This window comes from Alexandromys fortis, unplaced genomic scaffold (genome assembly GCF_014885135.2).
Source record: "Alexandromys fortis isolate MF-2015 unplaced genomic scaffold, M_Fortis_MF-2015_v1.1 scaffold_39, whole genome shotgun sequence".
Taxonomy (NCBI): Eukaryota; Metazoa; Chordata; class Mammalia; order Rodentia; family Cricetidae; genus Alexandromys; species Alexandromys fortis.
The window spans coordinates 422,305-447,086 of record NW_026067918.1 but is presented as its reverse complement, the minus strand read 5'-3'; the positions used below and the strand labels follow the sequence as shown (position 1 = coordinate 447,086).

General features: G+C 45.8%; 1 protein-coding gene across 7 annotated transcripts in view; it reads left to right on the top strand.

The window, feature by feature from the left end:
- The window catches only part of Atp10a (ATPase phospholipid transporting 10A (putative)), a 154,281-nt gene that overhangs the window by 94,410 nt on the left and 35,089 nt on the right, over window positions 1-24,782 (top strand). For all 7 annotated transcript variants that reach the window (XR_007591354.1, XR_007591355.1, XM_050140396.1 and 4 more), the window contains exons 3-7: window positions 13,137-13,222; window positions 19,817-19,923; window positions 20,331-20,462; window positions 21,563-21,693; window positions 22,838-23,090. Coding sequence is in view for 5 of the 7 variants with exons in the window: in XM_050140396.1 (XP_049996353.1) it covers window positions 13,137-13,222; window positions 19,817-19,923; window positions 20,331-20,462; window positions 21,563-21,693; window positions 22,838-23,090 (709 nt within the window). In the remaining 2 variants the exon portion in view is untranslated. The remainder of the gene's footprint in view (window positions 1-13,136; window positions 13,223-19,816; window positions 19,924-20,330; window positions 20,463-21,562; window positions 21,694-22,837; window positions 23,091-24,782) is intronic.

The following is a 24,782-nucleotide window of genomic DNA, read 5'->3' as shown; positions in this document are numbered from 1 at the left end:
TCCTGTTGCCTGCCCAAGCTGTAGAATTCTCAGCTACCCCTCCAACACCGTGTCTGCTTGTACCATGATGAGGGATAGCCAAACCTCTCAACTGTAAGCAAGCCACCACAAGTACGTGTTTTCCTTTAGAGTAGTTGTCACGGTTACGGTGTCTCCTCACAGCACCACAAACCCTAAGACCGCATGTCACTTTCTATGGAGAGGGTGCAAGCAGGTGTCATCTTTACAAAGTCTTTGTTCTTGTTGGAAGGAGTGTGGTTCCTCCACACTCCTTGGTGACTTCGCCGGTGAAACCATCTGAGTCAGAGCTGGTTTAGTGGACTGGTTTACACTGCCCTTTGCTTTCCTTTGTGTGTCACACTGAGGGTGTATGATTTCTTTACTTTATGTAGATCTAGAACTTTATTGTCCTAACAAACTGAGCTGTTGCCATTTCCGATACATAGTGTGTGTTAAACATGGAAATGCCTTTCGATTCTACATAGTGTCTGATATTGGTGCAGATACACTGACTTTCTCTCCATTACCCTGTGTCAGTTTTCTCTCTCTCTCTCTCTCTCTCTCTCTCTCTCTCTTTCTCTCTCTCTCATCTATCCATTTATCTATCTATCTATCTACCTACCTGCCTATCTATGCCTTTCACCTTGTTTTCTGGTATCTGTATGTTTTTGATGTTATTTTTTTTAATTAAAAAACATTGGGTTTTTAAAACAAATTTCAGTCTGACAATCTTTGCATGTCTATGAAGATATCTTAATTTGACTATTTTAAAACTTATTAATGATATTGTTTAAGATTAAAACATGATTTATATTTGCGAGGTGCCCTCACCAGGCCAGAAGAGGGCATCAGATCCTCTGGCACTATTGATGCGTGCCATCTGCCTAAGAGGTGCTGGGAGCTGAGCTCGGGTCCCCTAAAAGAGCAGCAAGTGCTCTCAACTGCTGAGCCACCTCTGCAATCACTTATTACTGCTAGGTTTTCGGTTTGTTTGTTTGTTTTGCATGTGGAGTGGAGTGTGCGCCTTTCGTTTGTCCTGCCTGATCTAGCTTCCCTTCTTTGGCCCGAACGCTTTATCATTGTTCCTTCAGGTGTTCTGCTGCTGCCATTTGCGTGCTGATGCTGCAGATTACCGTGCTGGTCCTTGTCCGTCTTCGTGTGGATTTATTTTTTGTACTCTCCCAGACAGTGCAAGAATTCTCTACTTCCTTCTATCTTTCCCTTCTCTCTGAGCACAGGTATTCATTCACTGTGATCTTATCTGCATGGAAGCCCTCGAGGCAACATGACCAGTCCACTCAAGATGACACCCTAGTGGCCCACAGTTGCCACTTGTTGTTGGGTTCATTTTCATTGTCTTACCTCTCCCATGGCAGATGGATTTTCCTTCTCTTTGAACGCCTTTATTTTGTGCTGTTTAGTCTTAACCCTCAGTAGCAATCTTTCTGAAATCTGTTGTATTTTTATGTGTTACTGTTACTATCATTATGTGTGAGAGAGATAAGGAGGTGTGGGTCATAGCACATGTGTAGTATGTCATAGCATTTGTGTAGTATGCATAGCATGAGTGTAGTGTGTCACAGCACACGTAGAGATCAGAGGATGACTTATTGGAGCCGTTTTTTTCTTTTTCCACCTTTATGTCGGCTCCAGAGTTGGAACTCAGGTTTCCAGGCTTTTGCTGCAAGTGCCTTTGCCCTCTGAGTCATCTCCCCAGCCTTGTCTCCTTTTCTGGTTGTTTGGTTTATTTTCTTTAGTTTTCAGGATTTTGTTGTTTTATGACTAGTTCAAGACAGAGACTCAACATGCTGTTCCTGGTTTTGACTGCTTCTTCCATTGTAAACGCTGTGTCCTGGTAGCACAGTCACGAGCTGCAAACCTGACCAGCCCTCAGCGTTCTGGCATCACGTGCCTGGGAATGGTTTCCGTCCATTTATCTTGATTTAAGGTTGAATCTTCCGTGCCTTATGATCATCGTGCCTCATCCTCCGCTTAAGGCACTCACTTGCACATGTGCGATTTTTCTCCACTCCCCAGCTTCCTTACACACTGCCCTCACTGCCCAGCCTGTCGGCCCCCTCCCATGCTTTGGTCTGCATGAATTTCTCTGATGAGCCGTATTGTTCGTGACTTTTATATTCCTCCAATCTAATGAATGCTTCCTAAGTTTTAAATTGGAATTTGGTGACTCTCAAACGGCGTGGCCCCACGTTCGCTGCTGGTACTTCCAGAGTTTCACTTTTATCATTGGCTGCATGAACATAGCAAAGCTGATTGGAAAGTGCCGTGTTCCTGTTCCTATCCCAGCTTTCACTGACTGTGTGTGTGTGTGTGTGTGCGCGTATATGTGTGTGTGTGTGTGCGTGTGTGTGTGTGTGTGTGTGTTGACGGCTCTACTTTTCTGTACTCTTAACTTTGTGCCTCTGAGCTGTTCTTGGAAGCTTGATTTCTATAATAATTTGAGTATAATAAATTGAGTATGTACGTATGTGTGCACGTGTTTATGTATCTACAGAGAGAAGGGACTCGGCTCTCTCTGGGTGCTCTATGTAGAATTATACTAATCCGATTTCAGTTTTGAGATTTTTCTGGTCTTTCAGTTGACTCTTATTTGTGTAGCAATTTGCATTAAATTAACTCAATACTCTAAGGGACCTGGGATGCGGTCTTTGTGCTGAGACTCTTCCGTTCGGATCCCCCTTCTCTGGGCTGTAGTTCTTTATGACCTCATCAAAACCATGGCTGTTCATCGGGGCCTTCTCTTTATAGATTTAGGCAGAATAGGGGTTCTCAAAGATGTCCACATCCCAATCCTCTGAACCTTTTAATATTCGGAGTTAATGGCAGGGAAAATTGAGCTTGAAAATGAGATTAAATGGTTAAGTCAACTTCTCCCAAGACACAGAGATAGTCCTAGATTGTCCCTGTGAGCGCAGTGTAGCCACGCACTGTCAAAATGACACCACCTAAAAAAGGTTCAGTCTTCTCAGTGTTGATTTTGAAGCTGGGTGGAGGCCAGAAGTCAGGGATGCTGGCTTCTTGAAGCTGGGCAAATGTGGAACAGATTATCTACTGGAGACTCCGCTCCCTTAGAGCCCATACCTTCTCTTCAGCGTGGAGAACAGCAAGGTGCTGGATTTGTGTTGTTTTTGGGGGCTCAAGTCTGTGGCTGTTTGTTATACTGACAGCAAACGTAAACGTGCCCCCCAGGCGATAGCAAGAGTTCCACTAGTCTTATTCGGGTTTTTATCCTCTACTTTCAGAAGTTGAAGACCACTAAGGAAAAGGGGCCCTGGAAAGCCTGGACCTCAGATCTCTTGAGTCTCTGTGTTTTGTGGGTCCTGGCTTGATGCCTCGTCACCTTTTGTTAAAGTTGGTCTTTGGGATGTGTGACTTTAGCATTCTGTCCCAGCATGCTCTTGTGTGGAGCTGGGGCTCTGGTCTGCATTGCCCAGGCCTGCGGTGCTAATTTGTTTTTTGAATCTGATGGAGGAGCTGTCTGGTTGTGGCTTAGAATGTCACATTCCAGCTGCCATTTAGTCATGCAATCATTCTCCAGGTTAGAATAAGAATGCCTTAGCTGACCTTCTCTTTATATCCCTCATGCTAATTTCCCCCGCAAACTATGTGAGAATAATGTCTTCCTATTGCTTTCTTAAAAGTAAACCCGAGGCTTCCGTTGCTTTCTATCCCTAGGTCCCTGTCACTCTGTCACTGTGCTGGAAATCTTACTTCTCCTCTGGGGTACAGTTCTTCATGGTCTTATAAGAAAGAAAACTAAACCAAAACCGTGGGTGTTTATCAGGCTCCTCCCAGCAGGACTGCCTTTCCTCTCACCAGGCTGTGTGCTCAGGGGTCTCCGGAGACACTCAGCTTATAGCGCTCAGCCTGACTTTGCTCATGTCCTCCCTCCCACTGTTAGTGATGGGAAGGGCACAAAGCAGTCGATGGCGGTGAGGCAGACACAGGAGTGGAGCCTGGACTTGTGCCCTGGCTGCGCGATTAACTCAGCGGCGCCGCTGCAGCACACGTTCTGTGGAGCACCATGCTGGAATAAGTCCAGGCTCTTTCAAGTCAGCTCCCTTAGAGAACAGCCCTCGTTTCAGTGCCGGGTGAAGCAGCGTTCATTACTTGCTATCTAAATGCACAATCAGTCTTCCATGTACTTAAACGCGTTTGATAAGAGGCTATGCGGGGTTCGGCCGACGACCAGTCCGCTAAAGCAGCACGAATTATTTGTGGTCAAGAGGAAAAGAAAGGCTTTGATTTTTTTTTTTTTTTTTTTTTTGAGAATCCAGGCTCGAGCACAGCACTCGGAGCCTTTTGAGTTCTGCCACCATCTAAATGAAGCAGACAGGGGGCCAGCGAACAAAGGATGAAAAGCTGGGGGGAGCTGGGAGGAAAAGGCTCTTACATACTCACAGAATTAGGGAGGGGAGAGCTGGCCTTCTACTCTCAGAGAAATGTCCCTTTAGTCTCTAATGCTTGGGTCTATGACAAGAAGATTTGCAGTCGGAAGAGAGAAGTGCAATCGCCCAAAATGCCTTCCCCAAGACCTGTCAGGAGTGTTGGGCTTCGTGGAAGCCATCTATGGTACAGACACCTGTGAAGTTGTTCCTGAAGAAAGTCCATGAGTGTCCTGAGCTGTTCTCGTAGTCTCTGCTCTGTTGCCCTGGAAACAGTGATGTCAGGAAATGGTGAGACACACACAGAACTGTCACATACCGGGTTACCTGCCAGCTTTGTGAGACTGCCCTGCCAGTGAGTGTGTTCAAGGACGTTAAATAGCACAATCCCAAAAAACTGTTGTTGTACCTTGAATTTAAATGGGGCCTGTTTAATAGTTGCATCTGGGCATAAGCGGTTAGTGTAAACACTGAATCTAAGTAGCTGATTGGAAAATGATCACTGACTTTCTTCCTTATATGTTTGAAGTAGTGTACCCCCAGCAAGATATATACCATTTAAACATGTATTTACTTATCAAATGGGGTTGAATCTCCACTGCATGCCAGCAGTACCACAGTAGACCGGACAGACGACTTCCTTAACAAGTTGAAGACTTTAGACTTGTCAAAACAACGCTGGCAGGGAAGTTCCCTTGCTCATCTGTATTGGAGCTCCAGCCTCCTGTGAATTCCCACAGCACTGCCAGGCTTGTGTGGAACACAGATTGGATTCCAAGTGCGGTAATTACGCCATCAATTTGGGTTAAAATGCTCGACTAAATTAGTTCAGTCCTTTTCACACACTGTCAAGAGATCCAGAACGAGATTAGAGGCTGTGGAGAAATCAGCTTACATTTTTGTGAGATGAAACATGCTCGGTCTTGTAAAAGGAAACACTGGTATTTGGAATGTTGGGGAAGAGCTCATAGCCTCTTAGGCAGTCATACCTTCCCCAGAGCCAGACAAAGCCTGTTTGGGGGTTCTATCCCTGACCCCCGTGAGTCCAGGACAAAGCTTTGGAATAATGCGGAAGTGTATGACATATGAGCTCTTTCTAGAATAAGCAAGCATTACCTCTTGACCATGTCTGCACACCACACTCTGCTGGCCCACAGGGTACAGAGTCCCTTTTCTCAGGGGACCTGTGGTCTAATGAAGGAGACACGGGTCTTCTCAGCCTTTTCCAGTGAAGCAGGAGGCCTACGGTCTATAGGATGCTATCGTAGGCTTCTGAAAAGACAACAGCCTAAGCATCAGGGAAGCTAACAACTTAGCAGAGGAAGGACTGAGAAAATGCCACAAGGAGACAAGGACCGCAGGGCTATCCCTGTCCCTGAGGCAGGAGTGAGGGCCTGGCAGGTGGTCAGAGCATCACCACTGTGTTGGAATGTAATTTGGTTTCTATAAGATAGCAGAAAAATACTGTGATCAGTCTAACCTGGCCCTACCAAACCTCTGATCTACTAATGCAGGAAGCCAGGCAGAGGCCTTGTACCAGGAGTGAACATCTTGGGGACTGATGTCCAGAGGTAGCATTAAGACTGGTGGTAGAAGCTTCTCAGTTTCAGGAGGTCCCATTTATTAATTGTTTCTCTCAGTGTCTGTGCTGCTGGGGTTATATTTAGGAAGTGGTCTCCTGTGCCAATGTGTTCAAGTATACTTCCCACTTTCTCTTCTGTGAGCCTCAGTGTGGTTGGCTTTATGTTGAGGTGTTTGATCCATTTGGACTTGAGTTGTGTGCATGGTGATAGAGATGGCTCTATTTTGATTCTTTTACATGTTGATATCCTGTTATGCCAGCATCATTTGTTAAATATGCTTTCTTTTTGCCATTTGATATTTTTTGCTTCTTTGTCAAAAATCAGGTGTTCGTAGGTGTGTAAATTGATATCCAGGTCTTCAATTTGGTTCCATTGGTCCTCCTGTCTGTTTTTTATGCCAATACCAGGCTGTTTTCAGTATATAGCTCTGTAGTGGTTTGAAGTCAGGGATTGTGATGCCTCCAAAAGTTATTTTATTGTACAGATTGTTTTGGCTATCCTGGATTTTTTGCTTTTCCATATGAGGTTGAATACCATTCTTTTGAGATCTGTGAAGAATTTTGCTGAATTTTTGATGGGCAATGCTTTGAATCTGATAGAATTTTTGGGGTCACATATGTAAACTATCATATTATCAGCAAATAGTGAGAGTTTGACTTTTCTGGCTTCTATACTCTTGATCCTCTTTTGTTGTCTTATTTCTCTAGTTAGAACCTCAAATACTATATTGAATAGATATGGAGAGAGTGAACAACCTTGTCTTGTTCCTGATTTCAGTGGAATCAACTTTGTATATCTCTTCATTTAGTTTGATGTATGTTGCCTTTGCAATATTTAAGTATCTACCTTGTATCCCTGCTCTGTCCATGACATTTATCATGAAGGGATGTTGTATTCTGTCAATGACTTCTTCAGCATCTAATGAGATGATCATGTGGGTTTTTATTTTCCAGTTTGTTTATATGATGTATTACACTGACACACTTTCATATATTGAAGCATCCCTGCATCTCTGGGATGAAGCCGATTTGGTCATGGTGGATGATTTTTCTGATATGTTCTTGGACTTGGTTTGCCAGTATTTTATTGAGTATTTTTGCATGTTGTTCATGAGTAAAATTGGCCTGTAATACTCTTTCTTAGTAATGTCTTTGTGTGGTTTGGGTATCAAAGTAATTATAGCCTCATAAAAAGAGTTAGCCATGTTGCTTCTGTTTTTAGTATGTGAAGTTTTGATTCAGGGTGGGAGAGGTGGCTCAGCACGTGCTGTTCAATCTTCCATTCCTGCACTTAGACTCAAAGTTGTCAGTCCCTTGGTATTATAATCCCTCTCCTGGAATCCTCAGCTACCTCACATGCAAATTGAACATAGATGGATTATCTATATACATTAGAAGTCTAAAAGCACAATCATAATTTTTACAATATCTAGGTGAGCCATGAAAATGCTAATGTATAGTTAGAGATGTTGGCAATTTAGGACCTCCTGATCAAAGCACTTGAATAAAAAATTACATAATATTAAAAAAAAAGAACAACTGGTGGTAGAGGAAGAACCTGAAGTTGCTTTCGGCCCCGGAGAATGGTGGTAAATGACACGGAGGGCGTTTTTAGGATAGGGCCCAGATGCAGCAGATAGACGGGTTTTCCCTTCTGCTAGCCAAATGTGGTGCTGCTCACAGCACGTCCTTTCCTCAGGCCCCTCAGGGCCAATATCATGAAAAGGCAACAGCAGGAGGTTTCACTCTCAAGTCTATGAAATTAGACAGGAGCCCTAACAGGCATTGAAGCCACAGAAGCCCACATTGTGCACCTATGTGGCCCTGCCTCCTTCAGCAGCTGACACCATAGCCTGGCCCCGCCTCCCTCATCAGCTGACAGCACAGACTGGCCCCTCCTCCCTCATCAGCTGACACCATAGACTGGCCCATTACACTAACATGAACTGGAAATGTCCTTTCAGATGTCACTGCTACCTCTGTGAGGTGCAGGAAATCTGCTTTGCTTTCATGGACTAATTGGGAGGAATTTGATTAAGGCAAGTGTGAAATGCCTTCTTACTTTGGTGTCTGTGGGAATTGGTTCCACGATTCCCCAGCCATATCCGGAGGTTTAAAAAAAAAATCTGCAGGCGCTCATGTCCCTTGTGAGAAATAGCACACATTTAGGTAGTATATGTAAAGGATATGACGTGTAGTATAGACACAGTATACATTACTGAATACTTTAAATCATCTCTAGGTAACTTATAAGGTTTAATAAAGTATGAGCATTCTATAAATGGTTATGCTGTATTGGATAGGGGACAGTGGCAGAAAAGGACTGTCCAGGTGTAGTTTTTTCTGTATATTTTCAGTTCTGTCTTGTCTGTGGTTGGTTGACTGTGTGTGAATGAAGCCTGAGATAAACACCTGAGATAACCACCCCCCCCCAACCCATTCCAGCCATTTCCACTTCAGGCCTGGCAACAGATTTGCATCTGTGAGTAGTGGAATTCATTCAACTAATTCCTGCAATAATGCCCTTGATGGTTTGCCCCCTTGTGTGATCAACAAGGGCCAGCGCATCGGCATAGACATCTGGTCTACCTGGAGGGAGGTGGGGGAGTATAAGGGGACATCCTGCTTTGGGGCTTTCCGTGTCCCTGAGCATCACCGACTTTGGTGACTTGGCTGATGGAGTTTCTAGCAGAATTGCAAGTTTAAGCGGAGGGCTGCTGGGCTCCCAGCTGTACCACCTCTTCCTTTCCAACCAATAAGGTCATCTGTGTTCTCTTACACACTGAAACCTCAGAGCTAGCTAAAAAGCAACAGGCACTTGGAGCATTAGACTGCCAGTGAGATACGTAGTATCTATGCAGTAGGGAAGCTCTCCTTGTATCAGCGGCATTTCATTCCAGAATATTGGCAACTTGCGGCCAAACTGGGGAAGACTGCAGCTTCAATGCAAGGTTGGCCTGCACACGTGAGCATCACTCTTATAGATGGCACTGCTTCTCTGGTAGTGAGGTTCCATCACAAGCAGCTTCCTTCTTTTAGGGAAGTCTCATAGAATCTACTGCACAGCTTCTGCTGAATTAGGTGTAGCATGGTCTCATGTTATAGCAGCATCGATGTTCAGTGAGTGGCCATCTCTGCCGAAGCTGGGTGTCTCATAAGCCAAGGCAGCTTCAGTTACTGAAAGGACCCTGTGAACTTTGTCATCACACTTCAGGACCACAAATTCTAAGCAGTGTACAAAACTGAGAAGACTGGAGGGGAAGCTTAACCGTTTAGAGCATGCACTGCTCTTGTTGAAGACCCAAGTCCAGCTCTTAAACCCTACATTAGGCTGTAACTCTAGCTCTAAAAGCTCTGAAGCCCTCTTCTGGCATGGGAGGGTACTTGTACTCCTAAGTATAACACCCACATAGAGACACGTAGTTAAAAATGAAATATACTTAAAAATCTCCGCCAGCAGAGTTATGCAAGAGTGCAGCACATAGCACAACACATGACATTTGTATTATCAAATGTGTGTTACTGGAGGGGGGGGTGATTATGTGACCTTGCTGGAAAATGATGGAACTTTCAAAATTAATGTTTCCTGGCTGTGAGTGTGGCTAAGAACAGAGCAGGCGCTTAGCGTAATCAAGGCTTTGGGCTCAGTTCCTAGAAGAAAATTGAAAGCAAATGAAACTAGTTAAAAACAAAAAGCAAAAAGGGTAGATTCAGGCAGAAATAACTACATTACTCACATATGCAGGCTGGATAGGCACCTAGGGTCTCCCAGAGGCTTTGCAGGTGCGCTAGGGTCTCCCAGAGGCTGGACAGGTGTGCTAGGGTCTCCCAGAGGCTGGGCAGAAGCACTAGGGTTTCCCAGAGGCTGGACAGGTGTGTTAGAGTCTCACAGAAGCTGGACAAGTGCACTAGGTTCTCCCAGAGTCTAGGCAGGTGCGCTAGGGTCTTCCAGAGGCTGGGCTGGTGTGCCAGATTCTCACAGGGGCTACTGGGCAGATGCTCTTCCACTGAGCTCAATCTAAGGCTGACAGAGGTTTTTAAAAAATATTTATTTATTATGTATACAATATTCTGTCTGTGTGTATGCCTGCAGGCCAGGAGAAGGCACCAGACCTCATTACAGATGGTTGTGAGCCACCATGTGGTTGCTGGGAATGGAACTCAGGACCTTTGGGAGAGCAGGCAATGTTCTTAACCTCTGAGCCTTCTCTCCAGCCGGCTGAAAGAGATTTTAAATGAGAAACTGGAAGTGGCCTTGGTGTGGTTTGGTGGGGCTGCCTTGGATTGAGGATTGAAACCACAGATACTTATTTCCTCATGGTTCTGGAAAATGGAAGTCTGCGTTGAAGGTGTCAACAATTTGCTGTCTCCCACGAGCTCTCAGATGGTCATCTCCTCCCTGTAGACTCATGGTTACCCTTCCTACCCTCACCCCATGCACCTCTGTTGTATCTGCTTCTGATTATAAGGACACCAGCCTTGCTGGGCTAGCCCTGTTCTCATGGCCTCTCTTTAGCTTAGTTCTCTAAAGGTTCTGTCTCTAAACACAAGCACATCCTGTATTCCTGGAGGTTCTGGCCCCAACAGCTGCATTCTGTCCATGAGAATACAGTTCAGCCTGGAACGCACTCTAAAGATTCCTCCAGTTCTAAAAGTCTTCCCCAGTTCCGAATGAAGTCAGATGTCCATGCCCTGGGCATGCATGTCTCCCAAGGCACACAGCTGGGGCAGAACATTACAGATGCAGTGATGAGGCCCCAGGGATGGAACACCCCACTGTTTCCAAGCTGTGCATATTACATTTTTCTTAGCGAGAAGGAATGATAAACAGGGATGGAATATTTTAAGTCACACCTGCCTTGGATGCCAAAAATCCTCCTGGTGTTTTGCCGAGGCCACGCCCTCCATGGCCGTCTCATACACTGAGTCTGCCACTGTTTGCTATGGAAAAAGCAGTCCCCTGGCTTCGACATCCATGCATACTGCTTTAAATCAACGCTGGACGCTGAAGCAGAGCCCTGCTCTGCAACAAATGGAATGCAAGGCTATTTCCATCAGGGACAGAGACTAATGACGACTCCGAGACTTTACAAAAGCCTCTGTAAATGGCATTCCACGGACTGAAGGGCAGAGCACAATGCCTTGTAGCGCAAGCAAGGTCAGAGGTTCGAGCCCCAGCGCTGCAAAAATGAATACAAAAAAATTATTGAGTCTTTCACAATCAGCTATCGCACCGTGGCTAGCATTGCCAGTGCGTTGTCCTACATGCCCACAGGACACACTGGGAAACTGTAAGACCTGACTTCTGAGTGGTCGCCTCTATGGCTGTATTGGTGTACACAGAACCAAGAGCATCACGGTGGTATTGGGAGGATTGCAGAGGTCAGTGTGTGAAGGATGTGAGTTCAGACTGTTAACCAGGGGTGAGCCCACCAACTCGGGCACAGCTGGAAAAGTTGCAAGCAGATAGAATGAATAATAATGACAGCAGGGACAACAGGTGCTCTGACAGCTGCAGCCCGGGGGAGAGAACAGGGGAGAGTTGGGTGAGATTGGGTCTCGAACAAATAGGAACGGCCGGGACGGATGCCAGTAGTATCTATATGTTTCCATGGTGTTTCAGCCTGTTTTTCCAGTGATTGATATATGAAAGCAAAGAGAGCTCGGCGGTTTATTGTTTTGTGACACTTGACAGAGATCATCCAATGAACATGACCAGAAGGCTGGTTTTTTAAAGGAGGAGGAGGAGGAGGAGGAGGAGGAGGAGGAGGAGGAGGAGGAGGAGGAGGAGGAGGAGGAGGAGGAGGAGGAGGAGGANAGAGAGAGAGAGAGAGAGAGAGAGAGAGAGAGAGAGAGAGAGAGAGAGAGAGAGAGAAGAAATTCCTTGGTTTCACTGGGCTCTTTAAGGCTTGCTTACTCCATTTTTCTCCTTTATTGTCTTGTCCCTTCCTTTCCTTCTGACCTCTTTAGAGGAGCTATTCGCCATTAGCATCCATCTAGACAGCTCTTTTCCAGTGAACTGTCATTTCCTTTTGAGCAGAATCACAATGAAATTGCTGAACTATTGGCTCACACTTGGCTATTTAAATTCTTTCCAGCAAAGGTCAGTGAAGAATCTTTAAAGAACTTCAAGAAAATGAGATTTTAGCATAAATTCCTATTTTCAAAGAGGAATTGCTTTTTACAATTGCTATGGAGACATAGGAAGGAGCTGATATGCATCAAGAAACCCCACTTCATCCCTTTTCCTTAGATGGCGCCTCCTTTGCTATTACATCAATCTCTAATTTTGCAGTAGAACTAATCACTTCATCTCACTAACCAGTACAAGTCTGCTAGTTGCTGTTCATAGGTAAAACAATTAGTTATTTTTCTTTATAAAAACGAGACAGCATTCATTAAGTCCTGGGAATTCTGTATAGTATATGGCATTCTGCAGAGATTCATTCAGTCAGAATCTATGATGGGTCCCCTACCATGAGTGTGAGAGACAACAGGAGCCTTTGTCAGGTTTCTCTAATGCTGCAGTTCTCAACCTGTGGATCGCTATCCCTTGGATAACCTGTGGATCAAATGGCCCTTTCACAGGGATCACTTAACACCATTGGACAGCACAGATATTTACATTATGATTCATAACAATAGCAAGATTGCAATTATGAAGTAGCAACAAAAATAATTTTATGGTTGGGGCAACAGCACAACATGAGGAACTGTCTTAAAGGGTCCCAGTATTAGAAAGGTTTAGAACCACTGCTCTAATGTGTGTGCACTATTATTCCAGGTCTAGAACCACTGCTGTAATGTGTGTGCTATTATTTCAGGTCTAGAGCTACTGCTCTAATGTGTGCACTATTATTTCATGTCTAGAACAACTGTTCTAATGTGTGCGCTATTATTCCAGATCTAGAACAACTGTTCTAATGTGTGCGCTATTATTTCATGTCTAGAACAACTGTTCTAATGTGTGCGCTATTATTCCAGGTCTAGAACCACTGCTCTAATGTGTGCACTATTATTTCATGTCTAGAACCACTGCTCTAACGTGTGTGTGCTATTATTTCAGGTCTAGAACAACTGCTCTAATGTGTGCGTTATTATTCCAGGTCTAGAGTCACTGCTCTAATGTGTGTGTGCCATTATTTCAGGTCTCAGAATTCAACCCTTTGATGTTCACGGGCGTGATCGAGTGTGAGAAGCCAAACAACAACCTGAGTAGGTTTCGCGGCTGCATGTGAGTATGTTGCATCTTTTAGAGTTTTCTTGGTGTTCTTTTAGTAAACCATATGCGCACACAGAAACACAGACTCACGGCATGCTTTTGGATATTCTTTGCCACAGAACACAACTTTTGGCTGACCTTGGAACTAGTTTCTAAGATCCTGTCAGCAGTATTATTAAGGAGTGCCTGGCTTTCCCTCTGAGAGGCTGAGGAACATGACAAAAGACAAGAGGCTTATGACCACGTTACATGGCCTCAAAACAAGGGAAGTCAGAGGGCGGAGGCCAGGCAGAAAGAGCCAGGATAGAAATGCATTCCTCCTTGTTCATTTTGTCATGGAACGCTTTATCAAGTACCTGCTGCATGCTGGTCCTAGCCAGCGCACTGACTATAAAACAGTCCCAGTGACTGCCTTTGTGTTTGTTTCTTCCAATTGAGATAAAAGAGATTGGTGTGTACAGTATCTCAGTCACCTTCTCTGCTCCTAAGCAGAAAGACCAAAGGTGGCAATATGGCCTACGAGTGGCCATGTGTTGTAATACTTGGTGAAGCTGGGTCATGGGTACGTGGAGCCCAGGAGCGTACTCTACCATTTGGTCTGCTCTTCTGTATGTTTGGAAATTTTCCTAAGAATAGCAACAATAGTGTAGGGGAAAAGAGTGGGTGAGAGCGGTAGGGAATTGCGGAACTGCATGGCAGGGCTCTTAGCAACGGTCTCTTGGAGAACGAAGAAGGTGATGAGGATCTAAGGACACCGGGCTCAGGCTACCGTGGCATGCATGCCGCCATGAGAGTAGAACTCACAGACTTAGCTCCCTGAGCATCCATGTGATGGCGCTGTCCAGTGCCGAGCAGTCTCCCCCTCATAAATGGACTCCTGAAATAGGCCTTCTCTCTGAGAATTCCGTGCAAGTCCCCGACTTGCTGATTAGTATCCGGCTGTGTTCTTTCAATCAGCCCCTACCACTCACCCCTAATGAGATCCTCAGAAGCTGGAGACACCAGCTTTCTCTACCACTGTCAGCCGTCCCCAAAATTCTCTCACCAGTGTAGGGCTGAGCTTTGCCCTTCTATATGAGCAGAGAGAAAGCTGGCTCGGGTCGCCTCTGTTCAGCTAGCTAACTTCATCACATGTATGTACTTATGTTTTATTTTATTGGTGTATGTGTGTGTGTCTGGGGAGAGTGCCCACAGAGCCCAGATCCCTTAAAGCTGGAATTACAGGCAGTTCAGAGCAGCTTTGACTTGTGTGCTTGGGAACCAAGTCAGGGTCTCTAGAAAAGCAGAAAGCAGGCTTAACCACGGAACCAAACCTCCTCGGCCCCATATGGGATGAACTTTGAAACCGTAATCCAGTTGAGTATTTGCATTTGCCCATAAAAGTAAAGACACCGCTTGTCTGGTTGGTTGTCTGATATAAAATTCATCTCAGATTGTAAAGCTAGTTGCCTGCTTTCCTGTTCAGACCGTCCTGTGTCTGTGTCTTTATTTGGGTGCCTTGATGTTGAATGTATTTATAATTGACATATCTGCCAGTGTTGTTGCTTTTTAAAATTATAATCACTGTTTTTGTTGGTGTGTGTGTGTGTTTGTGTGTGTGTGTGTGTGCGCGCGCGCGTGTGTATGTGTGCATGCACGCACACGCGGGCGCAGGTGCACACCATTTGGGCCGTTTCTTTGCCTCAAGCCTATCTACCCTGTAAGTGGAACTTAGCTACTCTGCTCTCTCGGTCGTAAGCGTCCACAGAGCCATGTCGTAGAGCTGGTTACAACCTCACTGCTCCCGCGTGGCTGCTGGATGCCTGTGGGAAATGCAGCCCGCTTACTGGGGTAGCCGCCTTATTCCCATGGATGGCTAGTGCAGGGACTGTGGTCACCTCATATTTTAGTTACTGTTCTATTGCTGTAGGAGAAACCATGATCAAAGCAACTTAAATCATTTAACTGGGGCTCTTGAGAGGTTGTCCATTTCCATCATGGTGGGGAGCGTGGTGGCCAGCAAGCGCTGCAGCCGTGGCCAATAGCTCACATCTGCATCCTCAGGCGGGAAGGCAGAAAGAGAGTGGGACCACACACTTCCCCCAACAAGGTCACACCTCCTAAGCCTTTGTAAACAGTCCACCAACTGGGGATTGAGCCTATCCTATCGGAGCCTATATTCTCTTTCAAACCACCACACTCCCATGAGCTAGAACAGCAGAAACATTGTTAAGAGTTGAACTGTTTCAGTTTCTTATCCTCTCCCGGCTAGTATTCGAATTTGGGTGAAACGTGTCCAAGAGCTTCAGTGGCAGTAAACAAACTTTAAAGTGAGCTGTAATCATATCAACTAGGCCCCTCAATGTTTGCTGTGCTTTCATTGACCATAATAGACATCATTATCCCTTCAGAAAATGGGACACTGGCACAAAGCAGTTTGGTAATTTTCACATGTATTCAAATTAGATGAGCAAAAACCCGACCAATGTTTTATATCAAAGAGAAGTCTGCCCATGGTTCAGCATCCCAGACATTACCCATTATCTCTCATTTTACCCATCCTGCCTGTGCCAGCCAGCATGCTTGTAGGCGTAGATGGAGTTCTCAGACTTACGGAAGTAAGAGGACAGTTATCTGCATAAGGATGGAGGAGCCTAGCAACCTGTAGGACATAGCATAGATACTGGATCAAAAGCTGTTGTGTTGCCACCACAACAAGGCCCATGGACCCGAGAGCAGGAATGACCCCTAGGTGGAATTCTGTATGGTCAAGGGACAGAGTCGATCAGTGCTCCCTGACCAAGGAGGTACAGAAAGTTGACTCCCTGTCCTCTGTTGCTTCCATCTACTCCTGGCACCCTTCCCAACTCCCACCCAGTAGACCCAACACAGAGCCAGGGTTGGGGCAGCAGTCAGGATTTACTAACTTCTGAGGGGGACAACAGGGTACAAAATGTAATAAGACATGAGGATCCTGGCTTGGGGGCCTAGAAGAGAGGATGTCCATGAAGGCTGTACAACTGAGCCCACACTATAAAAGAAAACTCCTCTATGTCAAAACTAGCCCAAGGGGAAAGGGCATTTCCGTGGTGTGTCCGCCCAGAAGGGAAAGCCTTCAAAGGAAGCACACAGCCTGCAAAGTTTATTCCCAGAGGAGCACAGTGCTCATGCATCCACAGGTGTGTGCCTGTCCCGAGAAGTAGACGACGAAGCCAGCAAGACTGGGCTGCAGGCTCCTGCAGAGAAATTTGTAAAACCTGAATCTGAGCAGTGCTTTAGACATGGTGAAAAAATGCTTTGGGTTAAAAAATTTAAACTATTTTGTAATAAATTATAACATGGAGGTCTGATCACCGAGCTGTTAAAAAAGCAAAGCAGGAGCCCAGATCACATATTTGTAGACACTTTGGTATGGAGTAGTAGCAGGCCAGAATAGATTGAGGGCCCTGGTGTCTGGGTGCTCCAGATTATAGCTACCCCAGGGAGGGAGTTGACTTGAAGACTATGCAAGCTCATGCCCCTTGCACTGCAGGGCTTGGTAGACATTGCCTAAGCATTAAAGCCTCATTCCCCCCGTGTCTGCGCAACTGAATGGCTTTCCACCTCTATGCCTGGGCCTTGTCGGCATGGATGTGATGTGGTCCTCAGTGCTCACCTTTCTCAAACAACGCAGATGAGCGCTCCCGACAGCAAACGAGTTGGAGTTCGAGCTGGAGAGAAAAAGGCTGAATCAGACATTTATCTGCCGAGCACTGCAGCTTCTCAGGATCACTAGATCATATCAGTCAGTTCTTCATAAAGTTTTCACTTAGAAGAGCACATTTAGTCGAGTCACAAGGCCTGGCGACTTGCACTAGACCAGTCCATCCGAGGAGCCTAGATTAAATAGGAAAGGATGGGCTTGATTGCCAAGGACAGAGTACTACAGAAGGGCAGACTTGAAGACAGGTTTATCTGCTCAGTCTGCAGCCTGGAAGGCTGAGGCCAAAGTGCCAGTGGGTTGATATCTTTCAATCTTTCACTGTTTGGCTTGTGGTTGGCCAGCTTGTCCCTGTGTCTTCCCATCACCTTTTGTGTGTGTGTATGTGTGTGTGTGTGTGTATTTGTGTGCGTGTGTGTGAGTGATTGGGTTGGAGACTGTCCTAATGACCTCATTGTACCTAATTACTTTCATATCTTGAGGTCCTGAAGATTGAGACTTCCACACAAGGATTCGCGGGACAACATAGTTGGGCTTCTAATTTGTGTGCGTGTGTGTGAGTGATTGGGTTGGAGACTGTCCTAATGACCTCATTTTACCTAATTACTTTCATATCTTGAGGTCCTGAAGATTGAGACTTCCACACAAGGATTCGCGGGACAACATAGTTGGGCTTCTAATCAAGAAGTGGGTGTGGACGGCAGCTTGGTGTGCTCTCCTCTTGAGCATCTCTGGAACTGAGTCCCACATCTGTATCTGAGCACCCAGCCTCTGGAGTTCAGGGCAGCCCACCAGCTACTGAGGGCTGGGCCCACTGGGCGATGCTCTTCAACCTCTAATATGGGTCCTGTTCTCAAGGGAGTGTGTCTGGGCTCCCACATCTGCTGCCTGTTCCTGTAGCCATGGATCCTATCTAGGCTGGCTCAACCTCTGGTGATAAGGTCTCTTTTTAGTTGGTTTGATTTGAAAGCACAGTGTAGGAGTCAGGCGTACTGCTCAGATTTTAAGTTGTACTTTCCTAGCATTTTGAAGACCTGGATTTAATACATTGTACAACACACACACACATAGACACATACATGCACACACACACACACACACACACAGAAAGAGAGAGAGAGAGAGAGAGAGTCCTTAGATCCTCAGTATCTTGGAAGTTATTCATAGAACTCTTCTCTGTGAATACCAAAACTCAGATATTCAAATCCTGTATATAAAATGGCATACCATACTGTTTGCATACAAACTATACATATTCTCCTGTAAACTCTAAATAATGTGACTTATAATAATAGTACAGGGTAAATAATTATGCGTTGTATTTTACAGGAGATAACAAGAAAAAGAAATCTACCTGTTCACTATAGACGGTTCCTCACCCCTAGTGTTCCCCACCTTGAGTCTGAAATACTGTTCTCTCTGCTGAGTTCATCTTGTTCCTAGAAATTATGACTGGGGCGATTATTCTTCATGGCTATGCAGAGAAGTCTTTTCCATGTTCAGCTGTGCATAGAAAAAACATTCACAGGAGGGATCCAGCATGAGAGTTTCCTCCCCGGGGCAGTAGTGGGGCAGGGCTTTGTATGTAGCTGCCCATACAGAGACTGAACACTTAGCTTCATTCTGGGGCTCCTTATCTTGGGGTTGCTGGTGTGAGCCATCGGCACAGGGCTGACTGGATAGTCCCTTGAGTGTCCCTTTCTACAAGTGTTGAAGAAAAGCTCGCACTGGGGTGATTTATATTAATTGCAACAACTTTTAAATGCAGCAAGCGTTTTAGCTTGGTTTTGTCTAGTTTATCTTCTTCACTGGATAAGGTATTGATTTCTGCAGCTCACGTGTCTGTGTCCTTGTAAGAGCTGGCAGGAAGGAAAGACTCAGAGGTCTGAGCTGCCAAGCAGAGACATTTGGGATGAGGGTGGAGAGAAGGGTGCCTGTGGTGGGTATAGAACACTGGCAGGTGGCGGTATATTGGGCTTCTGGGTCTATCCCAGCCTAGTACTAGTACAGACTCTGTTAGCCAACACTGGTCTTTGGGCCAGGAGGACAAGTTTTAAAGTAAACAACTTAAACTTGGCCAGTCCTTCTGGACCTATCCCGCGCTGAAACAGTTTGTACCAAGCGTGGGTTTAAACACACCTCAGATCGAATATGTAAATATCTTAATAACTTTATAAAAAACAGAAGCAAAATGTTGTTACCACAATCTGGGTTGAAGAGGTGGCTCAGTGGATTAGAGAACTTGGAAATGTGAGAACCTGAGTTCCAATCCCCAGAACCCATGTAAAATCGGGTGTGGCCACACACACACCTGTGACGCTAGCGCCGGAGGCGGAGGTTGCTAATAGAAACAGGATAGCTGCATCTGCTGGCCGCACAGCCTGGCTGGAGAAAGATAAGTGCCAGCTAAGTTCAGGGACAGACGCTGTCTCAAGGAAATAAGACGGGATGCTTGATGTCCTCCTCTGGTCTCCATGTGGGTAACTATGTACACATGTTAGCATCCATGCATATACCGCGTGCACAGACAAATACAACATTGTCAAAATGAATAGCATCCTTTCTCAAGGCCTGTGAATTCTGTGATAACACAAGGCATTGAACGGTGTTAGCATTTCTGGAAGAGTAGACGTGTGAGCCACGATCCAACAAGACTGTCCGCCCCGTGACTACCAAGTTACCATGTTGGTCCCCTCTGTTGTCAATCCCCAGTTAATCCTGTGAAAAACAGATAAGAGCAGCATTGGGGCTGCTTCTGGGTGCCCCATTGAGAATCTTCCTCTCAGCTGTTGTGGAGACCCACAAGGACAAGCACCCATGCTGGGAGACTTCTGTACCCTCCCCTGTCCAGCAGCCAAGCTTCCTCGGGTCTGTCTGGAAGTACTTGTGCAGCCACGTGACATGCCGTGGTCCATGTTCCTCCACAGCATCCACAGCAACGGGGAGAAGGCTGGGCTGCATAAGGAAAACTTGCTGCTTCGAGGCTGCACCATCAGGAACACAGAGGCGGTAGTTGGCATTGTCATCTACGCAGGTAGGCATGGGCTAAGCCTTAGATCGCACACGGTCACACGGTGCTGTATGCTGCTCAACATTTCTTTCTTATGCTCTCTGATCTCAAGGGTTATGAATTCCCATTGTAGAACATTGTGAAATTTATGCAAACAGAAAAGTGTAAAAGCAAGGGTTGTTCTCATAGTACCTCAACCCAATAGTGTTTTTGGTGTTTGTACTTTTACACTCCCCCCCCTTTTTTTTCATTTTTGTATATTTTTTTTTTCATTCACGTCACAGTTGTGATAATGGTCCTTTTGTTGTGCCTCCTATTTTGAGTGAGGTTCCTAGAGAGCGGTAATTCAGCATAATGGCTTTGCGGGATCCAGTCATTGGCCCCTGTGTTCAGGAGACAGTTACTCCATATCCCTTCTTCCTCCTCTCCAGGACATGAAACCAAAGCCCTGCTGAACAATAGCGGGCCCCGCTACAAGCGCAGCAAGCTCGAGAGACAAATGAATTGCGATGTCCTCTGGTGTGTCCTCCTCCTCGTCTGTATGTCTCTATTCTCAGCGGTTGGTAAGTCTCTGAAGATGAGGCCCCCGTGAAGGAGACTGCTGGACAGTCTGCAGGCCAGTTTGGGGGTGGGGATTATCCTGACTCCACTAGACCCAGCATGGAAAGGTCAAATGCACCATTTTCACTGATGTGGATCCCAGGAGTGTCTGCATCAGTATCAGTGTGACCACACGGAGCCGGATGGGCTCTGAAGAGTAAGGCTCTTTTCGGAGTTGATTACTGCTTGGATGGGAAGATGAAGCCATCCTAGTGATAGTAATGTATCCAGCGAAGAGTCGGCAAGAGTGACGAACCAAGATGACAACAGGGGAGGCACACATGACAATGTGGCTGTATAGAAACAGAAAACGACCATTTGTTTCCCAAGGGTAGGGGAGCATTTATAGAAGCTTTGCAGGAATGTGTTTTTTGAGGCTCCAGCCCTTGACTTTCACCTTGTTCCTGGTCAACTGTTAGCATAGACCAGACAGGTATAACATGGTTTTGAAGCATGGGCTCAGGTGATTAAAGACAGAGCCATGGAGAGCACAAAAGAGTTTGTGTAACCAGATAGGTGTGGGACTCAGGTGGAAACATATATAACCCTTGACTTCTCAGAATCTGTAACATGACAAAGTTCAATGTCCAAGAAAAGACCTCGTGGGCAGTGTTGAGTTCCTGCTGCCTTTTCACCGAGCAGCTCAGGACTCTGTTTTTGTGGCACTCTGATGGTGAAATCGTTCTCCTAGCACATAGAGTTTCTAGAGCGTCACCAGTGGTGACACTCCACATCATCAACAGGAAACCTTGGGGTGCAGTTGGTGGGTTCTTGCTATGTTGTTCAGGATGGCCAACAGTGTTTGATCCTCCTGTTGGAGCTTTAAATGACATGATTACAGGTACGTAGTCCCACACACACTTTAAGAAACTCTCAATTTGAGCCAGATGCCATCTGCCCTTGAGCCCAAGAATACTATGTGTGGTGCTTTCTTTTATGGCAAAGAAAGCTGGTCAACAAATATGCCATGTTGAGTGACAATCTTAAATTTGTCTTAATTTTCCCCAAGCAGCGTTCTCTCTTTCCTGTCCGATGAATGACGCCTCTCTTTGAACTTGCACAGGGCATGGATTGTGGGTACGGCGCTATCAAGAGAAGAAAGCGTTGTTTGATGTTCCCGAGTCTGACGGCAGCTCTCTGTCCCCAGCCATGGCCGCCCTTTACTCCTTTTTGACAATGATAATTGTTCTGCAGGTAACAGTATTCAGTGCTGTGTGGTAATTACTTTATCTTCCTCAGTGGAACTCCAAAGCCTTGCGAAGAATTTCCTATACACTTCTCATCTTGAAGAATCACGAATACTTTTGCCTTTTTTTTCTCTCTTTGTAAGTTATTTCTTTGGAGACTTTCAGGTTGATGCCTCCTTTGCTTTTCTTAAAATGGTGCATGAGGGTTGAGTTTTTGCCAATGTTTCCTTGGTTTTTATTATTAAGATTATTATTGTTGTTGTTGCTAGTAGTAGTAGTAGTAGTAGTCTATGATTGAAGAAAGGCCTCATACATGCTAGGCAAGTGTCTAACCATTAAACTCATCTAAGATATCCCTACCTCTTACCGCCAGTGCTTTCTACAGTAGAAAAACAGTCTCATGTGACAAAGTAGTCCTTTTTCGTAAATGCAAATTTTGTGCTAGCCTTGTGTTAGGATAATAGTTTCTGTTTTAGTAGCATAATTAATTTAGCAGGAGGAAAACCTTGCTATAGTTAGTCAGAATATGACATTCTGGGCTCGTAAATATCAGTTCAATGCTATGAGGTTACCAATAAACACTTAGTTCCAGAAGGCTGGGCTTGAAACCATAACCGGGCATTTTTTTTTCTCCAGCCATCTTCCCTTTCCTCTCTATTGCATAAGATCACAGAAATTGTCCTGCCTCTGAAACAACTGTTTTTATTCTACGGCTGCCCCCTGGACCTTGATCACATCCTTGGGTGATAGATAGCTCCTGCCGCTAAGGCCCAGGGGAAGCCTGAGGGAGACTGCTATACTTGGAGGTGACTTTGCTCGTGAGGACTCTGACTCTGCCTGTTCTCTTCTCTTCTCTCTTTCCTTTCCTAGCCCCTCTCAAGCACAAGTTAGTCTCCAGGCCATCGTTATCCTTCCAGACACAGGAGTGGATTTCCGCTCTGCAATTGCACCAGCCTAGGCTATTCTAGTTTAAACTCTTTGCCAGCACTCTAATCCTTTCCCAATAGTGGCTTTAAGGCAACCTATTTAAGCTCTTAAAGGTACAGTACAGTTCCTGCTTCCTTGGCCATTTGTCATTTAAACTCCACTGCTTTCGCTCCACGGCTCCCCAGTTCTCACAGTCGTCCATCCTGTGTGTCTCTGTCTTGTAGGTACTGATCCCCATCTCCTTGTACGTGTCAATTGAAATCGTCAAGGTGTGCCAAGTATACTTCATTAACCAAGATTTAGAACTATATGATGAGGAGACAGACTCACAGATGCAGTGCCGAGCTCTGAACATCACGGAAGACTTGGGGCAAATACAATACATCTTCTCAGACAAAACTGGCACTTTAACTGAGAACAAGATGGTCTTCCGAAGATGCACCGTGTCTGGCATAGAATATGCTCACGATGCCAACGGTAAGTTGGCCGAAACAGAGGCCTCCAGTATGGCCCGGATGAGAATACTGCTTTCTCCAATGCTGCATGGTCAGGAGGCAGGAGAAACTGTTTACGGGCTACAGTACTCGCACGTTTTCAAGGAAGGATAAATCCTTGGCGATCACTTGGGAGCCCAGGGCTATTTATAGAGTGAGCTGACATTGCCCTGCCTGATGCCGTGTCTGGAATGATACGCATCTGTTCTGGCTCATTTTCTGTCTTGCGAGTGCAGCAGTCGGGCAGAGCATCCTTGAAGTGCTAGTTTCTGCAGTAGCTTTACTTTGTCCCAGGGAGGGACAGAGAGGTTTTTCTGTTGTCACTTATCTATCTTCCTGCTATTGCCTAAAAAATTCTCAGATGGGCACTGTGTACTTTACACTGCATTCTTGGCCTTGGAACACAATGTCCATTGGAGACTGAGAGAAATGAGTCTCTCTGCTTCTGGTTACTCGGGCAGCCCCGCCTCCTGCCTCTCCTTTCCTTATCCTTTGCTGCCTCCTTCCTTGCTAAAGGAAGGCACAGGAAAAGCTTCCTAAGACCCTTGCCAGGAGGAAATGCAATGAAGGTGCCTTCAGAACAGCCATATTTCTAGATAATAGCCATTTTCAAGCCCCCTTGCTTTGCAAACAGAATTCCCTTCTTTTTGATAGAAACTACAAAGAACCACATTGCCAAGGAGAATGGGGGAGGGGGTAAAATGGAGGAGTCAATGACTAGCCAAAGATTCATAGAATCATAGATTTAATAGAAGTCAACTGCTAAGGTAAGGCTAACGGGTTCTGTCACCTCCAAAGGACACACTGAAGCATTTGAGGAATGAAACAGTCTTCATGTATCTTCATGATACAATGTGCAGAAATGCCAACACTGGATAAATATCATCTTCAGTCGGTCCAGCCCATGGGTTGACCCTAACTATGAATACAAATCTGAACCACAGCTCACATACTGGAGCCATCCACAGAGACTATAAGCATATTCTTCTCTTGCTTCATGCCCGGATACCTGACAGCTAGCTGGCAAGTCAGAACCAGCCTCAGCCCACAGTACGGCAGCAGTAGCTGCTGCCTGGCTCCATAGCTTCAGAGAGAAGGGGGAGGCCTGAGAGTTACAGGTTGTCCCTCTCCAAGTTGGAGCCAAGTCAGTACACAATGCCAGAACGTGACAAAATCACATGGCTAGGCACTGCTCCTCTCTGCCTTCCAGCCAGCATGCTGGGACTTACATCATCGGTAAACAGGTGGGCCGTTTGGCACCCTGCTATGGAGAAGGGGGCCTGATGACGGTGGGCAGGCATTTCTTCCCTTTCCCTGTTTCTCTCGTCACTGAAGGAAGGCTGATGATTAATAGAACTGAATTGCTCACACGGCTGACTAATCCCACGGGTACCCACTTCCTTGGGCATCTTTCAGAAGTGCCTTCATAATAGGCTGCCCTAATGCTTCTACCAAGTGCTCTGCTGGCACTTGGAAATCTGGTTAAATGCTTGGTTTGGAGGAGTAATCCTGAATAGGTTCCTTATTGCTCACCCATGACTCAGAGAGTCATCCCACCTTGGCAAACCTGGGAAGATTTGTTCAGAGCCATTGGCAAGAAACAGTGGTGTGAGCTCTTCCTCATACCATTTTCCAAGCACCTGTGTGGATGTGGGGGTCCTCCTAGGCAGTGGCT